Genomic DNA, 27,945 nt, shown 5'->3' on the forward strand with positions numbered 1-27,945 from the left:
TGGCTCTGGTGAATTCTCTCACCCTCCCACGCTTCTGACTGTACCCAGTGCTTGTATAAATAAATAAATAAAATCTTTAAAAAAAAAAAAAAAGATAAACTTTAAAAAATAATAATAATAAAATAAAATATTTCCTGATGAACTTCAAAGTAATTTAAACAAAATGCAAGACTGCTACTATTTCCAAATTTAAAACTCTAAAAATCAATCTCAGAACTTTCAAAATTACTTCTGGACCAATGATCAAAATTTTCATTACTATTCTATTAGGAAGCAGTAATTTTCTATCTTGAGAAAGAGTTGAGCAAAGGTTGACTACTATTCGTCAAGACTACTGGGATGTGGGGTTCCTGCAACTGGAGTGCAGACAGAGTGAGAATCACTTAAGGGTTTTCCAAATCTAAGAGTCTACAAAGATAGGAAAAGAAAACAGATTAAATTCAGAATTTAAAACTCTCCTGACATCTTTCAAAATTTAACCATAGAAAGATAGTAATCCAAAATAAATAGATTAAACAAAATCTTTAAATGAATTGCTACATTTCTTCCTATTTTTCCTTTGGAAAAAAGTCAGGAAAATTTTAATTTCATCATTAAAATTTATTTGAGACTCCATTACAGATCTTTATCCAGAAGCCAGCAATAGATATACTGAATTTGGAAACATAGTACAGGTTTCATTTGAAACATCAGCAGTTTTTAAATAACCCTTCTGCTACTTAAAACATAAGATTTCCGGGCCTCCCCGGTGGCGCAGCGGTTGAGCGCTGGGTTGCGAAGCTGCCCGCTCCCGAGGCGCCGGTTCGATCCCCGGCTGCTCCCCAGCCACCGGAGGAGGGTCCCACATGGCGCGCAGACCTCTCCTGCAGCCCGCTGCTCCCCTCAGCAGTGTACTTCAGTCCTTCTGCCTGCTCTGCTCCCCGCTCTGGCTCTGGTGAATTCTCTCACCCTCCCGCGCTTCTGACTGTACCCAGTGCATGTATAAACAAAAACAAACAAACAAAACAAATAAATAAAGCATGCCTCTATTAAAAAAAAAAAAAAAAAAAACATAAGATTTCCTTGAAAGTGCCCTGTATTTTAAGTATTTTCTAATTTTCAACTTTATTTCCTGAGATAAACTGTCTTCAATTAAATTACCATTAAAATCAATATTTTATAGCATTTAAAATGTGACATATTGGAACTCCCTGGTGCCTCAGGGGTTAAAGACAGTGCTATCAAGCTACTGCCACTTCAGCACAAGTTTGATCCCTGGCTGGCCAGGGGGCTACCCACACGGTGCAGCAGACCTCTCCTGACTCGCCCACTGCTCCCCTCAGCAGTGTATTTCAGTAGATCTGACTGTTCTGCTTCCCACTCTCTCTGGTGAATCCTCTCACCTTGCATGCATGCATAATTATTTAAAACATGACATATTACATGGATATATAATGAAAGTAACTACTAATGTTGGATATATAATATTAGAATTAAAATACATTGATGAACTGACAAAATTGGAAGGAATACCCAAAGGCAAATGATTAAGTGGAAATTGGTAGCCAAAGAAGTGAACAGAGGAAGCCAGCTTTCACTACAAAGGCTTTGGCCTAAATTAGGAGAACTTGAAGTTTTCATCTGAAGCCCAGAGATTAGAAGGCAAAATCCAGGTTGGCCCAGAAGACCAAAGCTGCTAAAAGCAGCTTTCCCTTTTGAAACTGCAGCAAGATACAAGGACCATCATTTCCAGATTATATTGGAAGTCCTGGGCAGCAAGACTACAAACAAATAGGCAAGGATTGAAAAGGAAGAAATAAATATTATTTGAAGATATGATTTGGCATATAGAACACCCAAAAGAATGAAGAAATAAATTAGAATTAAACAGAGGTGAATAAGACTACCTGTTGCAAAAATCAATACAAAAAAAAAAAAAAGTAAAGAGTGAGAAAAGAAGTTTGTAAAAGATAACATTTATAGTAACATTTGCAATACAAGTATCTAGGAACAAATCTAACAAAAGAGTATAAGACACTGGGGAAAATTTAAATAAACAGAAAAATATTTCAAGTTCATGGATTAGAAGACACTTAAGGCACATATCAATTCTTCCCCAAGTTGATGAATAGATACAATGCAATCAACCAAAATCCCAAAAACTATTTTTATGGAACCTGAAAAAAATCCTAAAATTTATATGGAAATGAAAAAATTAACCAATCACTTTTGAAGAAAGAGAAGATAGGAGATTGGCTTTGTTGGATGTCACAAAATACTATAAAGCTAAAAGAATTAAGACAGCAAAGAACCAGTACAATTAAGACAAAACACCAATGAAATAGAATAGAGAGCTTCAAACAAACCTCACATGTACGGAAATGATATACCGAAAAGTAATATTAAAAGAAACTTTTTAATAACTGATTTTGGGTCAACTAGCTACCAATATTAGAATAAAACGTCTTTGGATCTCCACCCCACACCACCAAAAACCCAATTACAGATAGATTAAAGATCTTCTCATAAAAGGCAAATGTGTTAATTTTAGAAGACTATGCAGAAGATATACTGTCATGATCTTGAGTTAGGAAGGGCTTATTAAACAAGACACAAAAAGTACCAAACATAATAGACTTACTAAGAAACGATGTGAAAATTTAAAGCACATACATATACCCCAAAAGGGGGCTTACACCCAGAATATTTGAAGAATGTGTTCAACAGTTAAGCAACTTGATGGAAAAAATGGGATGAAGACTACTATACATCTCACAAACAGAATATCCAAATAACCAATAGACACAGGGGAAGGTACCAGAACTTCCTAGCAAACAAAATGTAAATTAAAACCACACTGACTGGATCTGTCTCTCTTTTTTTTGTTGTTGTTTACCTGTAGTGCAGCCTTTTGTCAGCATTTAAGGGCAGAAAAAAGGTAAGTATTCATAACAAGCAAAGTTAGCATTAATTCTTTAAAGAAAAATAGTTGATTATTATTTTAAAATCAAATAATCTTAGATTCAATAATAATAATAACCACTTTTGGACATAAGGTACAACACTGAGCTGTGTATATCAAAGAGAGACTAGTAAAAGATGCATAATAATGGTCATTAAACAATTCAACTTAGACAAGTATTCATATTTCCACAAACATCCTGATCTCTCGTTTTAATTAAGTCATTAGTCCCAAGTTTAACAATCTTTTCATAGTAATATCATTAAAACAAGTCATACAATCAAAAGTGATTCCAACTTTGAACAAAGCAAAACATTTTACTTGACTATAAGTAGAAGTAACTAATTTAAAGATGTTCTAGTAGAAAATCTCCTTTTTAAACAATGTTTCTCTTTGAGTATTAGTAACTCATCACAAATAAAATTTTCCTTATGTTTAGTATTGACTTCACTTTCATTTTTTTCCCAATGACATTCTATGTCAGATGTAGTTCACTGACATTTTAAATTCTAAGTAGATGATAATAAAGTTGATTTGACAGCTCAATACCAGTAAATATTCTTAAAGCAATACTAGCAGGCATTTTGTCATATACTTATTATTGCATTGAAACTCTAATTCCTTTTATTTTCAGGTGAATACACAAAAAATATTACTAACTATGTAAGATAAAATATTATTAGGATAGTACCAGGTATGTCATATTCAAAACTTTTAGCATACTGAAATTAAAACTATTTCATATTTAAATTTTTATTTTAAAAAGTATGTTTTCAAATACTACTTTAGCTAGACTTGACAAATCAACAAGAAATGCAAGTGAAATGTGGCCATCACGTGAGTGTGAGAGCACTGCCTTAAGAGTGCACATGCTGAAAAGTCATTAATACCAGATACATACTTGATGCTAAAGTGGTCTTCTGATCCCTCCCTGCCCTCTCTCACACACACACTTTTATAGGAACTAGTGGTAATTAATTAAAACTATGAATAGTGCTTTAAATCCTAACTAAGAGTCACTACTACATCAGTTGATACTGAATGATGTGAACAACCCTAAGAGATGTGAAAGAATAAAATACATGCCTGAACATCTGAAAAACATTTTACTTTTCACATAAAGGGAGGAATTTATCTACACAATTTAATTATTAAAACTGAAAGGATTAGCTGGAACACAATGTTATCTTACTGAACAAATAACCAAACAATTGTGTTAAATGGGAATTAATCCCCTTTATTTTTCCCCCCCGAAAGTACCTTTTGTTGAATGGTGGAATGTTTTTGCTCCATCTCTCTTTTCTCCTTTGCTGCATCCACAACAAGTTGATCCAGCTATCAAGGGGGTAAAGTAAAAATTATACAGTTTTAAACATATAAAAGAAAAAAAGGTCAAGATTATCTTTTTAAATTCTATTCCCAATGAGGCAAATTAATTTTACTTCAAGGGTATTTAAATTTACTTTAAGGGCATTTACAATTTTAATATGGAAGTTCTTTTCTTCCACCCTGGTATCAAATTCTCTTTATAAAGGTCTATAACTCCTTGAGGGGAAATATTTCTAAGAACAATCATGGTGCCCAGCGAATGTGACAGGAAGCCTTGTCAAAGACACAGCAGTGATAACATGTCACTCTTTGCATAAGGAAAATGATGCTAGCTTAAGTTGCCTGACCTACTCAGCGATTCTGGTAGTCACAATCAAAGACAGGAAGAAGATAGAATGGTGACTTTTTTTCCCCAAACAGTAAAAGAAGCAGCCAAGTTAGTGCAGCCTAGTCCTCCCATATTCAAGGTGACAGACACTTTCAAAGACTCAAGATGCTGCATGCTTTCCAGTTGGCTTCCTAATGTCATAATCAAATCTCAGCGGTAGAAAAAATAATTCACCAGATAGAAGAGAAATCTAAGTAACATTAATAGTAGGGCCTCCCGGGTGGCACAGGAGTTAAAGACACAGCACTATCAAGCTATCATTGGCCACTGCAGCACAAGTTCCATCCCCAGCCAGCCAGGAAGCAACCCACATGGCTCAGCAGACTGCTCCTGTCTAGCCTGCCGCCTTCCTCAGCAGTGTATTTCAGTTTTTCTGCTCTCCACTCTCTCTAGTGAATCCTTTCACCCTCCCACAACTCTGGTCTACACCCCAGTTCTTATACATAAATAAATGAATCTTTTAAAAAAACAATAATAGTAATAATAATAATAACAACAACAACAAGAGCAACAGGATAGCATTCATTTGTAAGACCAGGATACAAAATCGCCAATAACAAAGGTTAGTCTATAAAGATAAAAAAAACTTATAAAGTCAAAAAATCCCATTTGTTTCCTAATCCTTTCCATCAAAAAGATAATTTTTTCATTAAAAGGAAATAATCTGATTTCCAGTATCATTACAAATGCAGTGGCTTCTTAAACTCCTCTTCACTTGAATAATAAACAACCAGACTATAAAATAATACTTCATGACATGGTTCTACTCCTATAGACACATCAGTACGTTGCTTCATCTTTGAACCTCCATCATCTCTGATTAATATATGTATGATAAACGAATAAAAATGTAAATAGCAACAGGATTGTGGAGAAAAATATGTACAAATGTTTTGATAAGCTTTAAAAACTAAATTTTTAAAAAATCTTAAAGTATTTGATCATTTATACACTCATTAGCACAAATTTTTTTCCCTATAGGAAAATAATTCTATACACAGGATCATCTTAATATTACCAGATAGTTATAAAGGATGAAAAGAAAAAAACGCTGAAACAAAACTACCACTATTACAAATGTTTGACTTAGATGACAATTACACTAGACTCCACCTTAAGATGTAATACATTCATACCTTATAGTAGCATACAACACTGATTTAGTGGGTAATGCTGGCACATGCTACACTAAGAAAGTTATATAGTTTTTTATACTGAATGAGTGGAATAACCATTATACCATGTTTTTATAATCTTAATTAAATGACAAATTATTAGTCATTCATTCAGATTGAAGCACAGTGCAATGCAGCCCTCAAGAGTCAAATTAATATGTATGAACTCACATAGTAGTATCTTCTGCCACAACAGAACTGCAATTTAAGTGATGATTTTTTGCCTGCTAAACTGGTAGTAAATTCCTCTAATGCATCTTGGGAAGTTTCTCTCTCTCTATTGGGGCAGATGTACTATGGAAAAAATATCTTTAACATGGTGGGGCATGGGAAGGTTGGAGTTGGGAAAATACGAAGACTGGCAGTCTTGTCACCTGTATGCTAGAGTTTTCTGAGACATGGAAAAAACATAAAAGTACATGGATATGTGAATGGATAAAGAAAATGTGGTGTGACCACACACACGCACGTGCACGCACACACACACAGAGCATGGAATATTATTCAATAAACTTATAGATACAGAGAACAAACAGATTGGGGATAGCTAGAGGGTGGAAAAAATGCGTGATGTGGTCAAAAGATACAAAATTTCAGTTATAAAATTAATAAGTCATGAAGGCGGACCCCACAACATGCTAACTATAGTTAATAATGCTGTATTAGATATGTAAAAGCTACTAAGAGAGTAAACCTTAAAGGTTCTCATCACAAGAAAAAAAATTTGTAACTATATGTGATGATGGATGTTAAGTAGACTAGAGTGGTCATTTCACAATATATACATATAACGAGTCTTTATGCTATGCACCTGAAATCAACATAATGGTATATGCCAACTGTACCTTAAAAAAAAAATACAGTTATCAATATATAACCATAAAAAAGATTACCTGTGCACCAAGATCCTTCATGTAGGGCCCAAGTTCACTAAATAGATCATATCCTTGATGAAAAAAGGCCAAATGGGCATACATAAAGGATAACATCTAATAAGAGAAAAAAAAGATAAGCATGTTAAAATTAATTCTTAGACAAACAAAAAACATTGATCCTAGTCAGTGTTTTGGTTTTCTTAGGTAACAACATTACAATACAATACAATTTAGAGCCATAAGTTCACATCTCCTCAGATGTGTGTTTCCACATTGTATCCACTGCTAAGGCATCTGAGAGCAAAAAAGAGAGTGCTTAATGGACTTTGGTAGAGAACTATCTAATGATTAAAAATTATTCCACAACAGCTCAAAAAGCCAAACCAATCTAAAATTAAACTGGGTCATTTTCTTAAAAGAATAATTCAGTAATATATTCTCATATTTACAAATGACAATAAATTCCATTTAAAAGAAATTTCCAAGTTCAAAATCCTAATAAGGCCCCAAATTTTAGTAGTTTGGCTTATCTGGATGATCAAACTTTACATAGTAATAATTCAAAGAATCAAGTTTTCAATAGCTTTGCCATTTTCCTAGGTATATTTAGAATATCTTCATGTCTTTCAATCAAACCCACTGGCAAAGTCATACCTTACAAATAAGACACTAAAAGGTTAGAAGGGTAAATATGAAGCTGTCAAAATAAAACAATCATGAACACTTTACACCGTACAAGAATGGAATGCTCGGCGCCCCAGAGGTGGCAGAGGGGGTTGAGTGCTGCACTGTGAAGCTGTCCGCAGCCTGTGCAGCACGGGTTCAATTCCCAGCCTGCCAGGGAGAAACCCACATGGCCATGCTGCAGACATCTCCTGCCTTGCCCGTTGCTCCCCTCAGCAGTGCTCTCGGTCAGTCTGCCTGTTCTGTCTCTGGTGAATTCTCTCACCCTCCCACCCTTCTGACCTGTACCCCAATTCTTATATAAATAAATATATCTTTAAAAAAAAAAAGAAATGCTCACTTTTAACCCTCAAGATTCCAAAATAAAATGAGTCAACAGACTTTGCCAATTTAAAGGTTTCTTTAATATTCACTCCAAAAATTTAAAAATGCCATTTAATGGGTTGAGAGCTTTTCCAAGTTTTCCTATATTTAATCTATTCATGAGAGAAAAATATACCCTTATTTGTATTAAGCCTTTTACATGGGAAGAAATTAAACAATTAAAATATTGAAAGAAACTTCCAAATATATATATATCCATGCTATTTTTAGCAAGAAGAGATATCTATTAAATTCTCTGAAAACCTAAAATGGCCATAAGGTCCTTCACACTCAAGAATTCCTCAAAAGAATTTTTTTTTTTTTAAAGATTTATTTATTTGTTTGTTTGTTTATTTGTACAAGCACTGGGTACAGTCAGAAGCGCGGGAAGGTGAGAGAATTCACCAGAGCCAGAGCGGGGAACAAAGTAGGCAGAAGGACCGAAGTACACTGCTGAGGGGAGCAGCGGGCAGCAGGAGAGGTCTGCGTGCCATGTGGGACCCTCCTCCAGTGGCCGGGGAGCAGCCGGGTATCGAACCGGCACTGCAGAGGCTGCGGGCAGCTTCGCAACCCAGTCCTCAACCGCTGTGCCACCGGGGAGGCCCTCAAAAGAAATCTTTTAACGAGAAAAAACCAATTAAATAAGAATACAAAGACAAATGGACAAAGCTCACTAAAAGCTTATTCTGGCATTAGATAACTATGGTTGTCAACTTTGTGAAAGTAATTTTTAAAAATAAGTTGTATTTAAAAAAAAAGAGGAAGGAGAGTAATAGATAGGCTTGCAATTAAAATGTGAAATATGTCTGCCATCAAAACATATAATAAATGTATTTAAAAGATACACTATGAACTAGTAAAATACACATGCGAAAGGACTGTCTTAATATATGAGATGCTACAAATCTCAAAAATGAATATACCAACAAGAGACAAAGAACATAAACCGAGAACTCAGTGGACAAAAAAACGATTAGAGTAGGAAACATTCCAACTCATTTGTATTAAAGAAATGCAAAATTGAACAATGGGATCACATTTTCTATCTACCAAATTGTGGATATGATGAGAAAACTCCTAGCCAGTATAGATGGGAAATGTTCTTTCTCACATTGTTAGTAGAAATATATAATGTTTGCAGTACGGTAACAATTTCTAAAGTCCTAATACATGTTTAAGCTCTTTGACTAATCTCTTGCTAAATCTATCCTAAGAAAATAATCATATTATTCATTAGAATGACCACTATTATGTTATGCTTTAATATCAAAAGCATGGAAATTACTTAATTATGCATTTGATGGATAATTTTATAGTATATTCAAAGTGTTTATAGTATATTTATAGTATATTCAAGGTCAACAATGATATGCAGGCTTTATCCAGCCCAACCAACTAGTTTTGAATTGCCAATGAACTAACAATGGTTTATCATATCTAATAATGGAAAGAAAATCAAATCAAAATTCATCTATCATGAAAATTATATGAAATTCAAATCTTTGCATCTACAAATAAAGTTTGATTTGAAATACAGCTCTTTACTTACAAATTGTCTATGGCTGCTCTCTCATTACATCAGTAGGATTGAGCAGTTGCAACAGAAACCATATGGGCCATCGAACCTACCATATTTATTATCTCTTCCTTTAAAAAAAAAACTATGCCCGCGTCTGGAATATACTCACATGATAGAATTCTACAGGCCACAAAAGTAACCACTAAATAAATAATATTTAACTACACATGGTGACTCTATTATGTATTAGTAAAAAAGAGTTACAAAACAGCATGTATGAATGATTCCTATTGTGTAAATGCAAGTTTGCAATTTTAAAAGGTACTAATATGCGTTAAGTATACACACAAGCAGAGACACACGGGGGGGGGGGGGGGAAGAGGGGGCGGAAGGGCGGGGAGAGGAAGGACTAGAGACAAAATAAGGGGGGGTGCAATTGTATGGGGAATATAACCATAATGAAAATGCATACATTGTGCAAAGATGAAAAATGATGTAAGAATTATATAAAATAAAATATTAAAAAAAGTATACACATAAGCATATGCACACAAAAAGAAGGAAAGACAAAGATATGCCAAATATTAACAAAGTGCCCTCAGTAGTAGGAACACTGTTATTTTTTTTTCTTCATACATTTTAGTTTCCAATTTTCTACTATTAACATACATTATTCTCAATCTGGAAAAGGAGGTGGAGAAAAACTGGAAATACAATGGACTTACCTAATAAGAAATAAAAAAATACAGACAGAATTTAGGTAAAAGCTAGCTAGGGAGTACTATCAAAAGCAATTTAAGCATATGCTTTCAAGAAAAAAAATAATTTCAATGAAGAAATTCAGAGAGACGAAATAATTTCCAAGGTTCTCAAAACAGGAATGAGTTAAATATCATTTCACCACCATCCCCAGCCCACTTCCCTGTTAGTGTTAAGACAAAAAAAAAAAAAATAATGGATGAATGAATTAAAAAAAAAAAACAAACCCATATACTGTCACATAAGTCTAGAAGGCTCAGGAAAAAAAAAATAAAATGAGCCTCAATTTCATCCCACTAGTTTTTGGGGTTTTTTTTTTTTTTTTGGTTTTGTTTTGTTTTTTTATATTTTTTAATTTATTTTTGTGTAGAAGAAATGGGTACAGGTCAGAGATGCCGGGGATAAGAGGATTCACCAGAGACAGAGTGGGGAACAGAACAGGCAGAGCTACTGAAATACTCTAAGGCAAGCAGCGAGCAAGGCAGCTCAAGAGGTCTGCTGCACTATGCCTGGTGGGTAGTGTAATAATGCAGAGACTGGTTTAACCCCTACGCCACCATGGAGGCCCCCGTTAGTTTTCTAACTGCACACCAAAGAACAAACCAAAAAGTCAATAGATCATCTACAACCCTAATGGAAAATTTATCTAACTGATACTATTTTTGTATGTCCTCAATCTCAAATACATGTATGAAATGTATTAAATTAAATTAAATGTTGCTTTAAGTTCAGTTATATGAGATACATATAAATAACACACAAGAGACAAAAATGTATTAAGTCACATATAAGAAGCACAAATAGGGCCCCCCCCACCCGGTGACACAGCGGTTGAGCGCTGGGTTGCGAAGCTGCCCGCAGCCTCTGCAGCGCAGGTTTGATCCCCGGCTGCAGGGCGAGGGTCCCACATGGCACGCAGACCTCTCCTGCCTGCCGCCCGCTGCTCCCCTCAATAGTGTACTACACTTCATCAGTCTGCCTGCTCTGCTCTCTCCTCTGGCTCTGCTGAATTCTCTCACCCTCCCGCACTTCTGACTGTACCCAGTTCTTGTATAAATAAATAAATAAATCTTAAAAAAAAAAAAAAAAAAGAAAAGAAAGAAACACAAATAAAGGTCAGTAAGAAGATAAATTATGAACCCAGAATAGATAAGTAAATATATATACATATATACCTATTTATATATACCACACATATACACATTAGATATGATTCTGCTTTAAACAAATATATACATTTAGTTTCATATTAAAATATTCAAAACATTTCAATAAATATCTTACTGATTTTAGAATTTCTGATCTCCTTTTTGATTGAAGAACATTAATCTGAGGGAAAATGCATTAGTTAATCATTCATGATTTTAAAAACTAATCCGTGATGCAGTATTCCAAGAGTTGCTTATCCAGTGGCTTAACACTTTTCCAAAATAGCAAATAAAAAAATTTCAAGATTTTTGGAAACTTTTTCTCTTACTAACCAGGTCCCAGCTTATATATCCCCTCCTCACGAAGGCCTAAAGCAAGCATTCATGCACTCTGTACATCTACCCTATTTATTTTCTTTACAGCACCTATAACGAATTTTATTCATCCATTCATATATTCATTCATTTATGTCTTTTCCCCAGTAAAATATAAGCTCTTATTCCCAGCTCTATTCCCCCAGTGGCACATAGTAAGCATTTCATAAATAGTTGTTAAATAAATTCATAGAACTTAAATAACTATTTTAATTAAATGATAATTATCAAAATACATATAAATTATGAAATTTGCCTTTTATGGGATCTTTCCCAACTCCAGAAATTAACAGTATTTTATTGTCTATTCTTTCATATCAGCTTCATGAAATAAAATATCTATAAAAGAAAAGAATCATTCACTCTTTACTAATAATGTCAAAACATTATAGGATATCTGACTCCCCCCCAACTATCAGAATATCTGACTTTTTCAGATGTCCTTTCCATTGAATATTCTGTTATTTTATAAGAAAATGTTAAAGCCCAAATCAGAAGACAAAAAACAGGTCAAAAAAAATCTAAATAACTTTACTAAGCACTAGTTTTCTATTGCACATCCGGATCAACTCCTATTCATTTTTCACTTTGAAATATTAACTTTCTAACTAATTAATACAAAGTAAAAATCAAAATCAACAAGCAACTATAAACCAGAGACACACTACGGGGTTGGGGCGGGGGACTGCTAGGAGAGGAAGGATTAGGGTCAAAATAAGGGAGGGTGCAATTGTATGGGGAATATAACCAAAATGAAAATGCATACATTGTGCAAAAATGAAAAATGATGTAAGAATTATATAAAATAAAATATTAAAAAAACATATTAATCTTCTAATGCTCTAACGTAAACATGTAGGCTGCAAGTAACTTTTATTCAAATCTTGACAAATGTTAAATTGCCTGTTTTACTGTTTATTTTTTGGTTTGGCAATGAAAAACAGCATTTACTTGGAAAAAAAGTAGATCTAATGCTAAAGCACAGTAAACTTTACAAATTTGTAAATTTATTACTTATATTCTATAAAGTAGACACATTAGCCATATAATAAAACAATGGTTCTCATCAGGAAAATCAGACAAGTTTATAACCATATTGGAGAGAAATAAATAGGTCCCAGCTTAAAACTACTGGATAGACACCAAAGGAAATAGGTAATTTACATATAATGTGTAATTCTGGGGGAAAAAAAGATTAGCTAAATCCCCTCTCTAAATAAAATGTATAGCTGAACCATTCAATCTTTACCAAAAAAAATTACTTATCTATTTTCCAAGCACTGGATTACAAAGATGAGATACAATGTAGGAGAAGAATAAACATATAAGTAATTGCAATAAATGGACAAGTTCTCTAGCTGCAATGTATATGACAATATTACACCAGCATAAATAAGGCAGAGGCAAGAATAATTCATGTTGCCTGGAGAAATGTGAGTAACTTTGAACACAGAACAAGAATGAATTAGAAATGGGCTAGGTAAAAGAAATTCAAGGAAGACAAATTTTATGAAATTGTCTTACTATTTTAGACAAGAGGACAGGTATTAGAGCTGCAGCAAGGATGAGAAATAACTGATTTAAGAAATATAAAAGAGGATTTTTCAAGGCAGTTTTGGTTATTAGATATAGCAGTTGAGAATGAGAAGAACATCTAATGTAACTCTCCAATTTTAAACTTCTATAATTGAATGAAAGGGTAACAACAGTCAGGTAATGCAGCTATTTAGGAAGACAACATATTTCAATTTTGGACACAGTAGGAATGGGATACCTCTGTGAAAAATAGATTTTGTAATCTATGCATGGTAGCACTTCAAGCAAGGGATATGATGAAACTGTCAGGGATATTACAAAGTAAAGGTACCAACACTAGAACTCTAAAAGAGATACTGAAAAGGTGGACAAAGGGGAGAAGCCCCTGGTAGAAACTAAAAAGAAACAGAAGTTAAGAGGACGACCCATTCACTTGTAGGACTGTTTTCCAGCCCGTAACATTGAACCTATATTTATCTTTGGAACTTAGGTGTGTTGTGTATCCATATGTATAGATATACCCACAAATTAGAATATTACTTAGCAATCAAAACAGATAAACTCATGCCATATGCAACAACTTGGAATGAGCTGGAAGGGATAATGCTAAATTAAATAAGTCATAGGGAGAAAAATAAATACTAGATGGTATCATATGTAGAATATAAAGCATCCAATGTGTCAAAAGAAAAAAAAAAGCTTAAAAACTACCCTTGAAAGTTTACTCTAGAACTGAAGACTAGGGGGTGGGAGGGGGTGTTGGGAGTCCAAAGACGGAAGGGAATACAGTGGGCTGTGGTGCTGGACTATGGGCGATTTGGAACAAGTACAGTATGGTGGTGATATCTGAGTAGGGCAGAGGAGTGTCCTTTATTTCCAAAATACCAACAATAATGTAAACCAACATTACTTCAATTTAAAAAAAGATGATGACCTAAAGTAATATGAGATAAAGACAAAAGTATGTTTCAAGAAGAAGAATGTGGTCTCTGCCACTTTAATGAAAGAGAACAGATAAATTAGATAAAAACTAAAAACTAATCTAATGAATAAAAACTTAAATAAGCCTTTTCAGTGGAACGCAATAGAAAGACTGAGGACTCATACTAATGGCAGGAAGTAGTATGAATGTAAAGTACGTAATAAGAGATGGGAAATACAGACCACAGAGAATATGCCCCAAGACCTCTGGTGGACGAATGAAATCATGAATAGTACAGGAACCTTTATACATTGTGCTTTTTCCTACACATACAAATGATAGTTTAATTTATAAATTAGGCACAGTAAGAAATTAATAATAACTAACAAGAGCACAATTATAAAAATAAATATAGAGAAAATTACATGAAAGTGGTCTCATCTTTCTCTCTCAGAATATAAAATCATTCATATTTTCATTCCATGGCTGACTATGGTTAACCAAAACCATAGAAAGCAAAAATGAGAAGAAAGGAAAACACAGATAAGGGGGAACTACAGGATTCCATTCTAGAAATCTTTCATTAATAAATTGACTATGGACTATAGTTCGTTTTTAAAAATTTAACTTCCCACTTACTGAACAGGAACATAATAGAAAAAATCTAAAAGCCTTTTTCTACTGTTTTACACAGTTATCTAAATAGGTTTTAATCACTGATTTACATATGGTTGCTAAAATATTTTTTAAGAAATACTCTGCGATTATCACTGAATCAACAATTTCTAGGGACTCCAGTGTTGTTTTCTAAAAAAGAAATTTGGACAAAATAATTCCCTAAGCTTTAAAATTTTTAAGCTTTACTGGTATTCCAGAGGAGGTTGTGGGGGAAGTCAATTCAAAAGAGGAGGCCATAGCAGATACTAAAAATAACACTGTTATGTAAAAGTTATTTTCTTTGCAAAGGAAATTTAAATGCTAGTTTTTCCTATTTTTTCTGAATACTAATTAAAGAAAATTGTTGATTGGGAGACAGGAATCTATGTAAACTTTCCCTCCATTAATTTTTTGATAACCCAAAAGAGAAGAATTTGAATTTCAAAATTGTTAACTGTCAACTGAAAAACAGAAGTTACCTGTTTAAAAATGTCTGCATTGTTAAATTTTTCAGGGTAAAAATTTCCATGAAATGTCAAAAAAGGTAAAAAAAACAAAAAAAAAAATTGAAATTTCAGGCTTCACACTCCATGATAATATAGGAAGACATAATGTACATGTAAAACAATGTATAAAGCATGCCTTCATTTTTGTCTCAAATTCCTTTACAGATCGATCACATTCACACTAGTTTCAATTATACATTAGACCAGAAAATCACCAAGCAACCTATCAAAAACCAACCTCTCCAGTTTTAAAAAGCACCTAGTACAAATATAAGAACACTATTTCTAGAAATATTTTCCTTCAGCAACATGGTGAGTCTAAGTACCTCTAAGCATCTATCTATTCTAAAGAAGTAATCATTAATGTGGCTAAAGAATTGTATACAAAAATGTTATTATCATTTAAAATTACTGAAAATATAAGCATTGCCAGTAAAAACTGGCAACACTATAAATGTCTAAAAATTTAATATTAATTAAATTGACACATCAATTCCATAAAATAAAATACCACAATTAAAAATGCTTTTTATAAAAAAAGTAATTATAATAAAGTGAAAATCAAAATCAACAAGCAACTATAAACCAGAGATATTCTGCAGGGGCAGTAGAAGGGAGTAGGATCAAAACAGGGGTGGGAGGAGCACAAGGGACTATAGTGATGGTACACAGGTGAATTGGTGGTGAGAATTTCACAGGGACTACAAACAAGAGGAGAAAGCATACATTGTACAAAAATGAAGAACGATGAAAAAAATTTATAAAATAAAAAAACAAAAAAAAATTTTTAAATAATGCTTTTTATAGCATTTAAAAATGGAGGAAAGTTTAATGGTAAGTGAAAAGGGAAAGAACTAAGAATCAAAGGTATACACATATCCACATAGATATATGTGCATATATGGATAGACACACAGGTCAATGACAATTTTTCACAAAAAATCATGGTTCAATGTTAAACTAAAAAAGTATTGGTTTAACAAAAAGTATTGGTTTATCTTTTTCAGTACAATTATTCAAAAGTAATGACATGTTTAATAAGCATTTTTTGGAAACATAATAAATATACCTGTAGTACATAGTCAAGGGCTATGTGTCGAAAACATTTTCTTGTTGCTGTGAGAATGTTTGTGGCTTCTTCAACTTCATGCTGTTTATTTCTTTGTACTTGAGCATTTTTTACTAATGCATTTTCTTTTTCTTCACTGACTTTTTCAAATTGCTTCTTGGCATCTTTGAATTTTCTAAGATCTCTAAAAAATAAAACATTTGTGAAACTTTCATAAAACTATCTTGATCAAAAACTTTAGGAACATAACATTTAGAATTTAATTCTTATGCTTCTCTATTTGATTCACTATATATTGACATTCCAACAGAACTTCCAACTAAAATATATATTGTTTCTCAACGATAAATCATTTCCAATATAGTCAGCTAACATTTCCCTCTTTAAATGTGTGAAATTTGAGGTGAAACTAAATTATCAAATTAACACTTAAGAAACATAAAAAGCAAAGTTAATTTTTTTTATCCCAAAGACAATCTCAGGACATTTACCTTCTCTAACCAAATGATTTTCAAACAGTAGTATACATAAGAATCACTGTAAGAAGCCTATTGAAAATGCAAATTCAAGCCTCCCCTGGTGGCACAGGCAGTTGAGCACAGCGCTATGAAGCTGTCCTCAGCCTCTGCAGCGCCAGTTCGATTACCGGCTGGCCTGGCAAGAATCCCACACGGCAGTGGCAGACCTCTCCTGTCTCACCTACTGCTCCCCTCAGCAGTGTATTTCAGTCTGCCTGTTCTGTTTCCTGCTCTGTCTCTGGTGAATCCTCTCACCCTCCCACAAATCTGGCCTGTACCCCAGTTCTTGCATGCATGAATAAATAAAACTTAAAAAAAAAAAAAAAGCAAATTCCAGAGATAACTATTCTGGTCTTTGGGATAAATACTAGAAATCTGAGGACTATCTTTTTAAGACATGCCCTTAATTTTACTACTATGGATAGTATATAGTTCACAATTCAAAATACATTCATTTCTTGCTGAAGGGAATTACTGGGTAAAAGAGCATAAATGTATTCTTAAAACATATACAACACAGTGCTTTCTAAAAGAATTGTACCAATAAAGAGAAACAATAACCATTTCATTTCAAAGACTTAAATCTAAAACCCTTGATTCATTAATGATCTAAGGGTAAGTCGCATAACAACCTTTTACTTTTTCTACTAAGGGACTAAGCAAAATAATTTGATGACAAATGATTTAAAAATAATAAAATACGTTTAAGAAAAATTTAACTTTTTGTAAAAAGCCTTATTTTTTTAGAAGCCAGGATATTCTGAAAGCTAGTTTACTGTGAAGTAACTTATAAAGAATCTGCAAAATATCACCCTTAATACAATTCTAACCTCCTAAGATAGCAGTGAATTTTCTTCATGAGATATGACACTATTTATAGCTTATAATGTCTATAATTAATCCTGAATGCTGTATCATAATTTATCTGTAATTTTATATAGTTCATAGTTTCAGTCAGGAATTAAAAGAGAAAGACAATTATTCATATAGAAAAAGAAAACTTTCCTATCTGGAAAATTCAGATTTTTTTTATTTCTAGCTTCATTTTATTTCACATATAAAATGGGATGAATGTGGCAGAAAAGACTTATGAGGCAAAAAGAATGTATTTTCATTATTCATCCTCACATATTCCGTTATTTTTTTCTTCAAATAAAATTCCATATTATACTAAGACAATGGAAAAATTAGTCTCAACTATAATAAACTAATAATATTTCAACCACTTTTGGGACTTGCTTTGTTTTTGAAAGACCATTTATTTACACTGAAATATTTTTAACCCAAAGCAATTCTAGTTACATGACCTGAACATATATTTCATAGTATAAATGAAAGACATTAACTCTGATTCCCTTACAGAGTAATTTGAAAGAAATGCAATATACATTTCACAAAAGAAAAAAAAAAAACCTCAAATATTTTCAAGAATTCATGGTCCATAATTTCATTAAAAAGATACCAACTCCCAAACATGATCATTAGCTAGATGCTGTTCTTTTTATTCCTCACTGCAATTAACTTACTCTTTAACAAAGTTTTGAAGTTGTGCCTTAATTGATCTCTGAGTTTGGTCAAATAGGATCTAAAAAATAAAATACAACATTAAACAATTAGAAGGTAAACAAAGTAAATAATTTTCAGGTAGTTCTATAAAATATCACATCCTTCCATCAAAGAGTCAGATTCTAGTAACACTTATATTTTTTATTAAAAACTACTTTAAAAATAGACATATAAAAAGGAAATTAAAGCAGTTTAAAAAAAGACTCTATTGCCTGAGTTCAATTCCCAGCCAGGCAGTTAACCCATATATGGCACAGCAGACCTCTCCAGTCTTGCCCATTGTACCCCTTAGCAGTGTATTTCAGTAAATTCACTTATTCTGCTCCCTACTCTGTCTCTGGTGAATCTTTTCCCCCCAACCCCCGCACCTCTCTCCTACACCCCAGCTATATACATACATACATACAAAATATATTTTTAAAAATAAATAGGTAATTAAAACTGATTTTCAAGCCAATTTCATCTAAAAAAAAAAAATCACTTCCATTTATGAAGGAAAACAAATTACTTTAATGTTTAAATAAAATGCTCAAACAGTAAAATGACTCAATACCTTCATTTTAATTCAAGCTCTGGGAAACAACCTAAAAAAAAAATTCTGCTCCATGTACTTATTGCAATATATCAGAACAACCAAGTGAAAGTAACTGCAGAAATTCTTTATAACTTGGATAGAGGCTAGACATTTGAGAAGACCTCGGGATTTAAATATTTTACACCTTGAATTCAAGTAAACATTACATACTCTTTTAGGTTAAAAGACTGCTAAGATTAGAGACAGGAAAAACATTTTATTCCTTACAATAATAATTTGCCCCACTTAAATGAAGCCACCTATTTAACTCTTGATAGCTTTCTGTGTGATTTCACAGGGTTCCAATGGAAATTCAAAGAACTTTCATTTACAGATTTCCTTTATTCAGAGTATGAAACAGATGTCAGATAAAAAGGCAGAAAAATCAATACTCAAAGTGAAAAAGAAACCCTCCTGTCATTCTACTAATTAAAAAGAGTGCCAATTTCATTCTCTGAAACCTTGCTTTTAGTATAATCTTATGTTCTCTCCTAAATAACACAAAAACACATGCACACACACACAATATAGGTTTAGTACAGATTTTAAAATCTGTCAAATTGTTACAAGAGGAGCTTTTTATATTGAACACAAAGTATAAACCCAAAGTAAGCAGAGGTGAAAAAAATTATAAAGATCATAATAGAAGTCAACTAAATAGAAAGCAGAAAATATCAAAACTCAATGAAACCAAAATCTAGTTCAAGAGAATCTGAACAATTGATAAACTTCCAGGCAAAGCAATCAGAAACACACACACACACACACACACACACACAAATTTTAAATATCACAAATTCTATACATAAGATAAAGTATAGTAAGGGGAGTTAGAAAATAATTTTATTCCTATAAATCCAACAAATGAGATGGGTAAATTCTTTGAAAGACAAAAATAACAAATCCTTACTCAAGAAGAAACTGATAACCTAGACAGAATTAAAGAAATAGAATCTACAGTTAAAATCCTCCACAACACAAAAAATTAAAGCTATACATACATAAAACCTACATTCCCACCCCCAGATATTTTCCCAAGAGGAATGAAAACTTAGTTTCACTCCAAAACCTGTTTGCAAATGTTTACAGCAGTTTCATTCTAATTACCAAAAACTGGAATCAATCCAAATATCCTTAGAGAAACAATGGAACACCATAGAAATATTATTCAGCAATGAAAAGTAATACATGTAACAACAGAAACTAATCTCAATATATTTTACTAAGTAAAATAAGTCATTCAAAAGGCTACAAGCTCTATGATTCCACTGACATAACATTTAGTAAGGCAAAAAAGAAAAAAAAAAACCATAGGGATGAAGAACAAATTAGTGATTTTCAGTGGTTGGGTACTGAAGAAAAGACTAAGAATGGGGTGGGCATGAGCATATTTTTAAGGTTAATGAAACTATCATGCCGCTTGACCACAGTGCAGAGACCCAACTTCAGGTATCTGTCAAAACTCATAAAATTGGAATTCACAAGGAATCAATTTTGTTATATGTAAATTTTAAAATAAGTTAAGATATGAGTAACAGTATAGAAATGAACCAGCAGATTTTCAAAAGAATTAAGGAGAAACGAATAGCATGACAGGGGCTCATTGAAAGTACAGACATAGAAACATTATGTCAACAAAAACAAAATACAGATTCTTTTAAGGAGTACTAACATGATGAACACTAATCATGTAATAAGGGATAAAATAAAGAGTATGGTATCTTATAGAAGATATTTGCTGATCTCAATGAAATTAAGTTACACTACAAATAATGAAAGGAGAGAACCACTGATAAACAATTAACAATACAAATCAATTCAACAACTCTGTTTGGCTTGCTGCATGCCATACTCCCCCTTTTCTTCTTCAGCTCACATCCTGGTCCATGTACCCAACCAGTCTTGCCATGGCTATGCTCACCCAGGATCAGCAGTTCCAGAAGTTGCAGGAATGGCACCACACGAACAGCTCAAAACTCAACTGGGCCTCCCCAGTGGCGCAGCGGTTGAGCGCTGGGGCTGCAAAGCTGCCCACAGCCTCTGCAGCGCCAGTTCGATCCCCAGCCGCCAGCGAGGGTCCCACATGGCGTACAGACCTCTTCTGACAGCAACCGCTGCTCCCCTCAGCAGTGTACTTCATCGGTCTGCCTGTTCTGCTCCCCACTCTGGCTCTGGTGAATTCTCTCACCCTCCCACGCTTCTTACTGTACCCAGTGCTTCTATAAATAAATAAATCTTAAAAAAAAAACTCAACTTACACTACCTTTTTGAAGGGGACAAGGAACATTTCAACCATTTCAGCCTGACCCTCAACACCGACCATGGGCGTATTCTGTTGGATTCCTCCAGGAACTTTGTGATGGAGAATGTAATGCAGATGCTGGTGAACTGGCCGAGTCCAGGGATGTGGAGGCGGCCAGGGATCATATGTTCAGTGGGGAGATTAACGTCACTGAAGACCGAGCAGTGCTGCACGTGGCCCTGTGGATCCGGTCAAACACACCCATTTTGGTGGATGGCAAGGATGCAATGCCAGAAGTTAATATCGTCTTGGAGAAGTTGGCCTTTCTGCCAGCACAGCCAGAGTGCTGACTGGAAGGCGTACTCAGGCAAGGTTATCAAGGATATCATCAACACCTCTGACCTGGGACCCTTCCTGGTAACAGAAGCCCTCAAGCTATACTCTTCAGGAAGTCTCCAACATCAATGGGCCAGCCACATACTGCCAAAACCCTGGCTGAGTCCTGAAACTGAGTCCTGAAACCTCCCTATTCATCAACACTTCTAGGATCTTAACCACCCAAGAGACTATCACAAACACAGAGGCAGCCAAACAAGTGCTTTCTTCTGTTGGTTGAAGAACCTTCTGAGGTTTCGAAGCACTTTGTTGCCCTGCCTACCAACACAACTGAAGTAAAAGAGTTTGCACTACTGTAGTGAAAAAGTTTGAAACTGACCCACAAAACATGGTTCAAGTTCTAGAATTGGGTAGGAGGGCACTACTCACTATGGACAGCCATCAGACTTTCCACTGCCCTGTATGAGGGGTCAACAACTTCAACCATCTGTTCTTGGGTGTTAATTGGATGGACAATCATTTCCATCCTGCTGGCTCTGGTAGATGTCTGGCACACTAACTATTTCATGTGTGAGACGTAAGCCATGTTGCCCTAAGACCAGTACATGTATCACGAAGCTGCCTACTTCCAGCAGGGTGACATGGATCCAATGGGAAGTCTATCACCAAGTATGGCACCTGCATAGACCACCAGATGGGTATCACTGTGTAGCAGGAGCCAGGGACAAATGGCAGCATGCCTTCTACCAGTTCATCTACCAAGGCACCAAGATGATACCCTGTGACAGCTCTGACCAACGGGGAGTGGAGTTAGGAAAGCAGCTGGCTAAGAAAACTGAGCCTGAGCTTCATGGCATTAGCCTAGTGACCTCTCACAATTCCTCTACTTATCATCTGATCAACTTCATCAAGCAGGCACGTGAGTTCAGAAGCCAACAAACTCATGCTCCACCACAGACTCTGCTGTAACTGGTCCTTCTTGTCCCTCCTCACTGAAGTCTGGACTGCATGGTCCTGCCCAGAGCACTGACTGTTGCTGGCTTAGACCACAACACTCTGCACCCCACCATGTTCACAAGCCCTTTGTTTTACAATTAACAGGAGTGTTTCAGTGCAACTGACCTGTATTCACATTGTTCCTACACCAGGTAGAAAAATATGCTGAGTGGTAGAAGACACACACACACAAATATTATATGATACCACTTACATAACATTATAGAACAAGCAAAACGAGTTATGGAAAAAAAAAGCAGAACAGTACTTGCCGTGGGGGTATGGGTTGGGACAGTCTGAGAAGAGGTACAGGAGCACTTTCTGGGTAATGGCAATGACTGTCATCTTGAAAGGGATCTAGGTTATACATGTGTGTACATTTGTCAAAATCCACTGAATGTGTACTTAAGAAATACTTAATTTAACTGTATTTAGATTTTACCTCAAGAAATAAAATCATAAAAAATACTAAACTCATAAATTATGCGTGACAATGTGCTTAAGTGAAATATACTATGGTCTATAAATTATTTTGAAATGCATCAGTAACAGGTGGGTTGGTGCAATGTAAGGAAGGGAAAAGTAATGGAGAGATATGAGATAGCACAAATATAGCTAGCAGGTGATTTTAAGAATATTCATTGTAAATTTATTTAGTGGTAAAGAGTACCAGGAAAAGTAATTACCCCAAATAAATAAACAAACAGATAGAGAGAGAGATGGATGTGTGGATGGATGGATGGAAACTCCCAATAAAATGAAACTCTACAAAGATGTCCTCAGTGGCTTGGAATTCTATTAAACATTTGAAGAAAGAATACTAATTCTACCCAAACTCTTACCAAGAAAATCTATTCTCTGAAAAATTCTTATGAGAAATCCTTACCAGATATGGTAAGGAAAACTACAAACCAACATCCCTCATGAAGGGAGATGCAAAAATTCTTCATGATATGTAACAATAAAGGACAATGCAGCTTGACAAATTAGGATTTATCCCAGAAATACATGATTGCTTTAACATCCAAAAAAATCAATAATTTACCATGTTAACAGCAGGAAAAAATTATACAACCATCTTAATAGATGGAAAAAATCATGACAAAATTCAACATTAATTTCTGATAAAAATTCTCAGGAATGAGAAATAGAAGGGAACTTTCTCAATTCCATAAAGGGCACATTATGCAAAACTGACTTCATATTTAATGATGAAGGATTACTTTTACCCTAGGATTAGGAACAAGGCAAAGATGCAAATTCTCATCACTTCTATTCAACATAGTACTAAATATCTGAGCATTAGAGCCAAGAAAGAAAAATGGAACAAAAAGCATACATATTAGAAAAGAAGAATATAAAACTATCTTTATCCTTATAGACTATTGGATTGACTATATAGAAAATACTATGAAATCTGCAGAAAAATCTATTAGAACTAATAAGTGAATTTAGCAAGGTTGCAGAAACCAACCTAATACATAAAAATAAGTATTCTTTAAACTAGCATGACCAGTTATAATTTGAACTTTTTAAAAAATATTACTTACAATAGCATCCAAAAAAATAGGAAATGCTTGGAATAAATCTGACAAAAGATACACAAGACTTATATAGTGAAGATCACATAACATTGCCAAGAGAAATTAAAGAAACTTACATAAATGGAGAGATATACTATGTTCTCAGAGTAGATGACTCAATATTAGTAAGATACTCTTACTAAATTGATCTAAATATTCATTGGAACTGCTCTCCTAATTTTAGTGAGGTTTTTAGTAGAAATGGAAATGCAAACAATAGCCAAACCAATTACGAAACAACAGGAACAAAGTTGAAATACCTGTCCTACCTGATTTCAAGACTTATTATGAAAGCTACAATAATCATGGCTGTTGTGATATTAGAATACAGACAAAAGGGATCAAATAAAATGAACAGAGTCCAGAAATGATACACACATATGGTCAATTTTTTTTAATAAAAGATATCAATAGGGAAAAGATAATTTATCTTAACTTATACTGGACCACAGACCTAAACTAAACATAGAATATAATCTTAGTGAACTTGGGTAAGGCAAACATTTCTTAACAGAACACAAACAGAAAACTACTAAAGAAAAAAAAAAATCAATCAACAAACAACTATGAACCAAAGACACACTATGGGGGGTGGGGGCGGGGAAAAGAGGGATTGGGGTCAAAATAAGGGGGTTGCAATTGTATGGGGAATATAAAAATAAAATTTAAAAAAAATGGAAAACAAAATCAATAAATTAATTTCATCAAAATTTGGAAGTACTGCCCTTCAAAAGATACTGCTACAAAAATGAAGAACAAACCAAAGACTGAGAGAAAATATCTGCAAAATATTTATCTGACAAAAGACATACACCTGGAATATAGAAAGAACTTTTAAAACTAAATAAGATAAACAATTTTTTCACCTGGACAAAAGATCTGACATTTCACTAAAGAAGATACGTGGATTGCAAATAAATGCATGAAAAGACGATGCAGAGAGTCATTTTATTAAGAAATATGCAAATTCATTCCACAGTAAATTTGAAAGAATGATCACAAGTTGCTGACAAATCATATAGAGTAACAACTCTCACAAACCACGGGTATAAAGTGACACAAACAACTATGGAAAGCAATTCCCAATTTTCACCAGGTTTAATTTCTTTAGAGAAATCATAATTATTCAAAACTTTAATATATAGGGCCTCCCTGGTGAGGCAAGGGGTTAAGACACAACCTATGAAGCTGTCTGCTGCCTTTGCAGCTCGAGTTCTAATCCCAGCCAGGGAGCTACTCACATGGAGCAGCAGAACTCTCCTGACTTGCCCACTGCTCCCCTCAGCAGTGTATTTCAGTCAGTCTGCCTGTTCTGTTCCCCGCTCTGTCTCTGGTGAATCCTCTCAACCCCCACACCCCTGGTCTGTACCCCGGTTATTGTATGCATAAATAAATAAATCTTTAAAAAAAATTTTATAAAACACTACCACTGATATTATAAATATTAATAGAAGGAAACAAATCTTCCTTATTTCTTTTAGCAATGTTTTGCAGTCTGCATTACAGTTTTAGAAAATGTAAAATATAATCCTATCTCACAAATTAGCTATTCTACTATTAGCTATGTACACACAAAAAAATAAAAATGTATGTCTATAAAGATTTTTACATATATTTTTATAAGCAATTTTATTCTTAAAAGCTAAAACCCAGAAGTATCTCAAGTGTTCACTATGGAGACTTTAAAATCTGTCCACAAAGATGGCATTCTTCCCTCAAAAGGCAATCTGCCTCTCCCATAGAGAATGTACTGGTCACTGTGACTTTACTTCTGACAAACAGTAACATGGAGGAAGTGATTGTGTGTACTTCTGAGGCTATATCATGAAAAGTATGCAGCTTTTGCTTTCCTTGCTCTTAGATCATTTCTTTGCTCCTTCTCTATTTCTTTTAACAATGTTTTGTGATTTTCTTTGTATAGCTTTTCAACTCCTTGGTTACTTTTATTTCCAGATATTTAAAATTTTTTTGGTAGAGTTGTAAATGGGATGTTTTTCTTTATTTCTTCCTCTTCAGACTTATTGTCTGCTTATAGAACGTCTATTTATTTTTGTGTGTTGATTTTATAAACTTGCTACTTTACTAAATTGGTTTTTGTTTTAATGAAACTATAAAATCTTCAGAAGGAAAAAAGTGTTAATCTTCGTGATCTGGAATTGGCAATGAATTCTTAGATATAATCCTCAAAGAAGCAAGAGTAATAGAAGAAAAAACTAGAATACATCAAAATTAAAACTTTTGGGCACCAAAGGACATTATTAGCATGGAAGAAACCATTATACATCCTATCTAATAAGGATTTAATATCCATGATGTATAATGAATTCAATAAAAAAAACTTAATGGGCAAAGAACTTGAATAAACAACAATAGACAATAGAAGAAAATAGACAAGTGGCTAATAAAGGCTCATGTAAAGATGGTGAATTGCATAGAGAAATGCACATCAAAACCACATGAGATACCACTTCACACTTACCAGATTAATTTAAAAAAATGAAAATTAGCAAGTGTTGACAGAATATGGAAAACTGTTAGGAATATAAAATGATACAGCTCCTATTGAAAAGTTTGCTAGTTTCTCAAAGACTCATCAAAATTCCCACATGACTCAACAATTCATATCTAGATATATACCCCAAAGAACTGAAAGCAGGAACTGAAACAAATACTTGTACATACTAATTTTGATAGTTATAATTTGAACTTTAATTAAAATAAATATTACCAACTAACTTCATCCTTAATATGCTCACAAAAGAATTTTATAAAAAATAAAATTAACTAAGAACCAAAAATTAGCAGATTTTATAAAAAAGTGTTAATAATACTCTTGTTATAGACAGCTACCGACAAGTTTTGAAGCACTGGATAATTCTATGACAGTTAAACTTTTTTAAAAGATATAAAAGTATATCTAGTTTATAAGCTTATATACTTTGAGTAAACTTTCACAAAATTTATAAAGGAATTTCCTGCCATTTCAAAAGTAGTATGTATTCCCCATTCTTGAAGGATAAATGCTCTCAAATCTTAAAAACACGGGTAAATAGCTCAAAGTAAAGGACTCTTTGATATTTGCAATTAATTAGCAAAGGCAAATATATTTGCAACAATCTTAAAAGAAACAGGTAAGTTTAGGAGGACTCTTCTTTATTCTTGCAAGCTAAATTTAGAATGATGACTTATACTTCTTTATTACTGTAATAACTGCTTAAAAACATACAAGGGCACAAATTAAACAAAAAAAAAATGTTACATTCACTACAGAATGGGAAAAAAATTTATATACTTCTTTCACACACACACACTTTATATCCACCGAATGAAAAAGCTGTTGACAAATCAAAAGTGATTAAATTCCAAATTTAAAAAATTTTATAAAATACTGCCACTCAAGAAAAATACTAAAATATTGACATGGTGATAGTAACACCTACTTACTGATACTTACTGTGTGAAAATTTATCATTTCTTGAAGACTGTCAGAAAACTTAGTCAAACTTGTCTATGAAAAAGAAACCAAAAGAAAACTAAGTCATTTTAAGAGTTGTTAAAATCAACCACAAATATGTTACTTTACCATTTCTGCATAAAGACCAAGTTAGAGTGTAAACAATAACATTTATTTCCAAAGGCAATCCCCACTAACCCATGGACATGCTCTAAAAGAGAATTTAAGACTACAAATACTAATTGAAACCCTAGAATAGTTTTTTTAAAAAGTGCTACCCTATTAATACTATTAAGCTAATAAATAAAATTGGCATTATAAACCTAAAGGCAAAATTAAGTGTTATCAACTCTGTGTCCACTTAGGTATCTATGGATCAAATAATCATTAAACCACACTCGTTCCAACAATTACTCTTTATGAAAGGAAG

General features: G+C 33.6%; 1 protein-coding gene and 1 pseudogene across 3 annotated transcripts in view; one reads left to right on the top strand and one right to left on the bottom strand.

Annotated features, from left to right (window-relative positions):
• The window catches only part of ACAP2 (ArfGAP with coiled-coil, ankyrin repeat and PH domains 2), a 113,207-nt gene that overhangs the window by 32,857 nt on the left and 52,405 nt on the right, over window positions 1-27,945 (bottom strand). For all 3 annotated transcript variants that reach the window (XM_054700459.1, XM_037525312.2, XM_037525311.2), the window contains 6 exons: window positions 27,516-27,569; window positions 18,291-18,349; window positions 16,247-16,430; window positions 11,318-11,362; window positions 6,727-6,822; window positions 4,202-4,276 (listed from right to left, as the gene is read on the bottom strand). In XM_054700459.1, coding sequence (XP_054556434.1) covers window positions 4,202-4,276; window positions 6,727-6,822; window positions 11,318-11,362; window positions 16,247-16,430; window positions 18,291-18,349; window positions 27,516-27,569 — 513 coding nt within the window. The remainder of the gene's footprint in view (window positions 1-4,201; window positions 4,277-6,726; window positions 6,823-11,317; window positions 11,363-16,246; window positions 16,431-18,290; window positions 18,350-27,515; window positions 27,570-27,945) is intronic.
• LOC119257036 (glucose-6-phosphate isomerase-like) lies at window positions 21,150-22,451 on the top strand (annotated as a pseudogene).

Source organism: Talpa occidentalis, unplaced genomic scaffold (genome assembly GCF_014898055.3).
Source record: "Talpa occidentalis isolate TD23 unplaced genomic scaffold, MPIMG_talOcc4v2.1 talOcc4.4, whole genome shotgun sequence".
Classification (NCBI taxonomy): domain Eukaryota; kingdom Metazoa; phylum Chordata; class Mammalia; order Eulipotyphla; family Talpidae; genus Talpa; species Talpa occidentalis.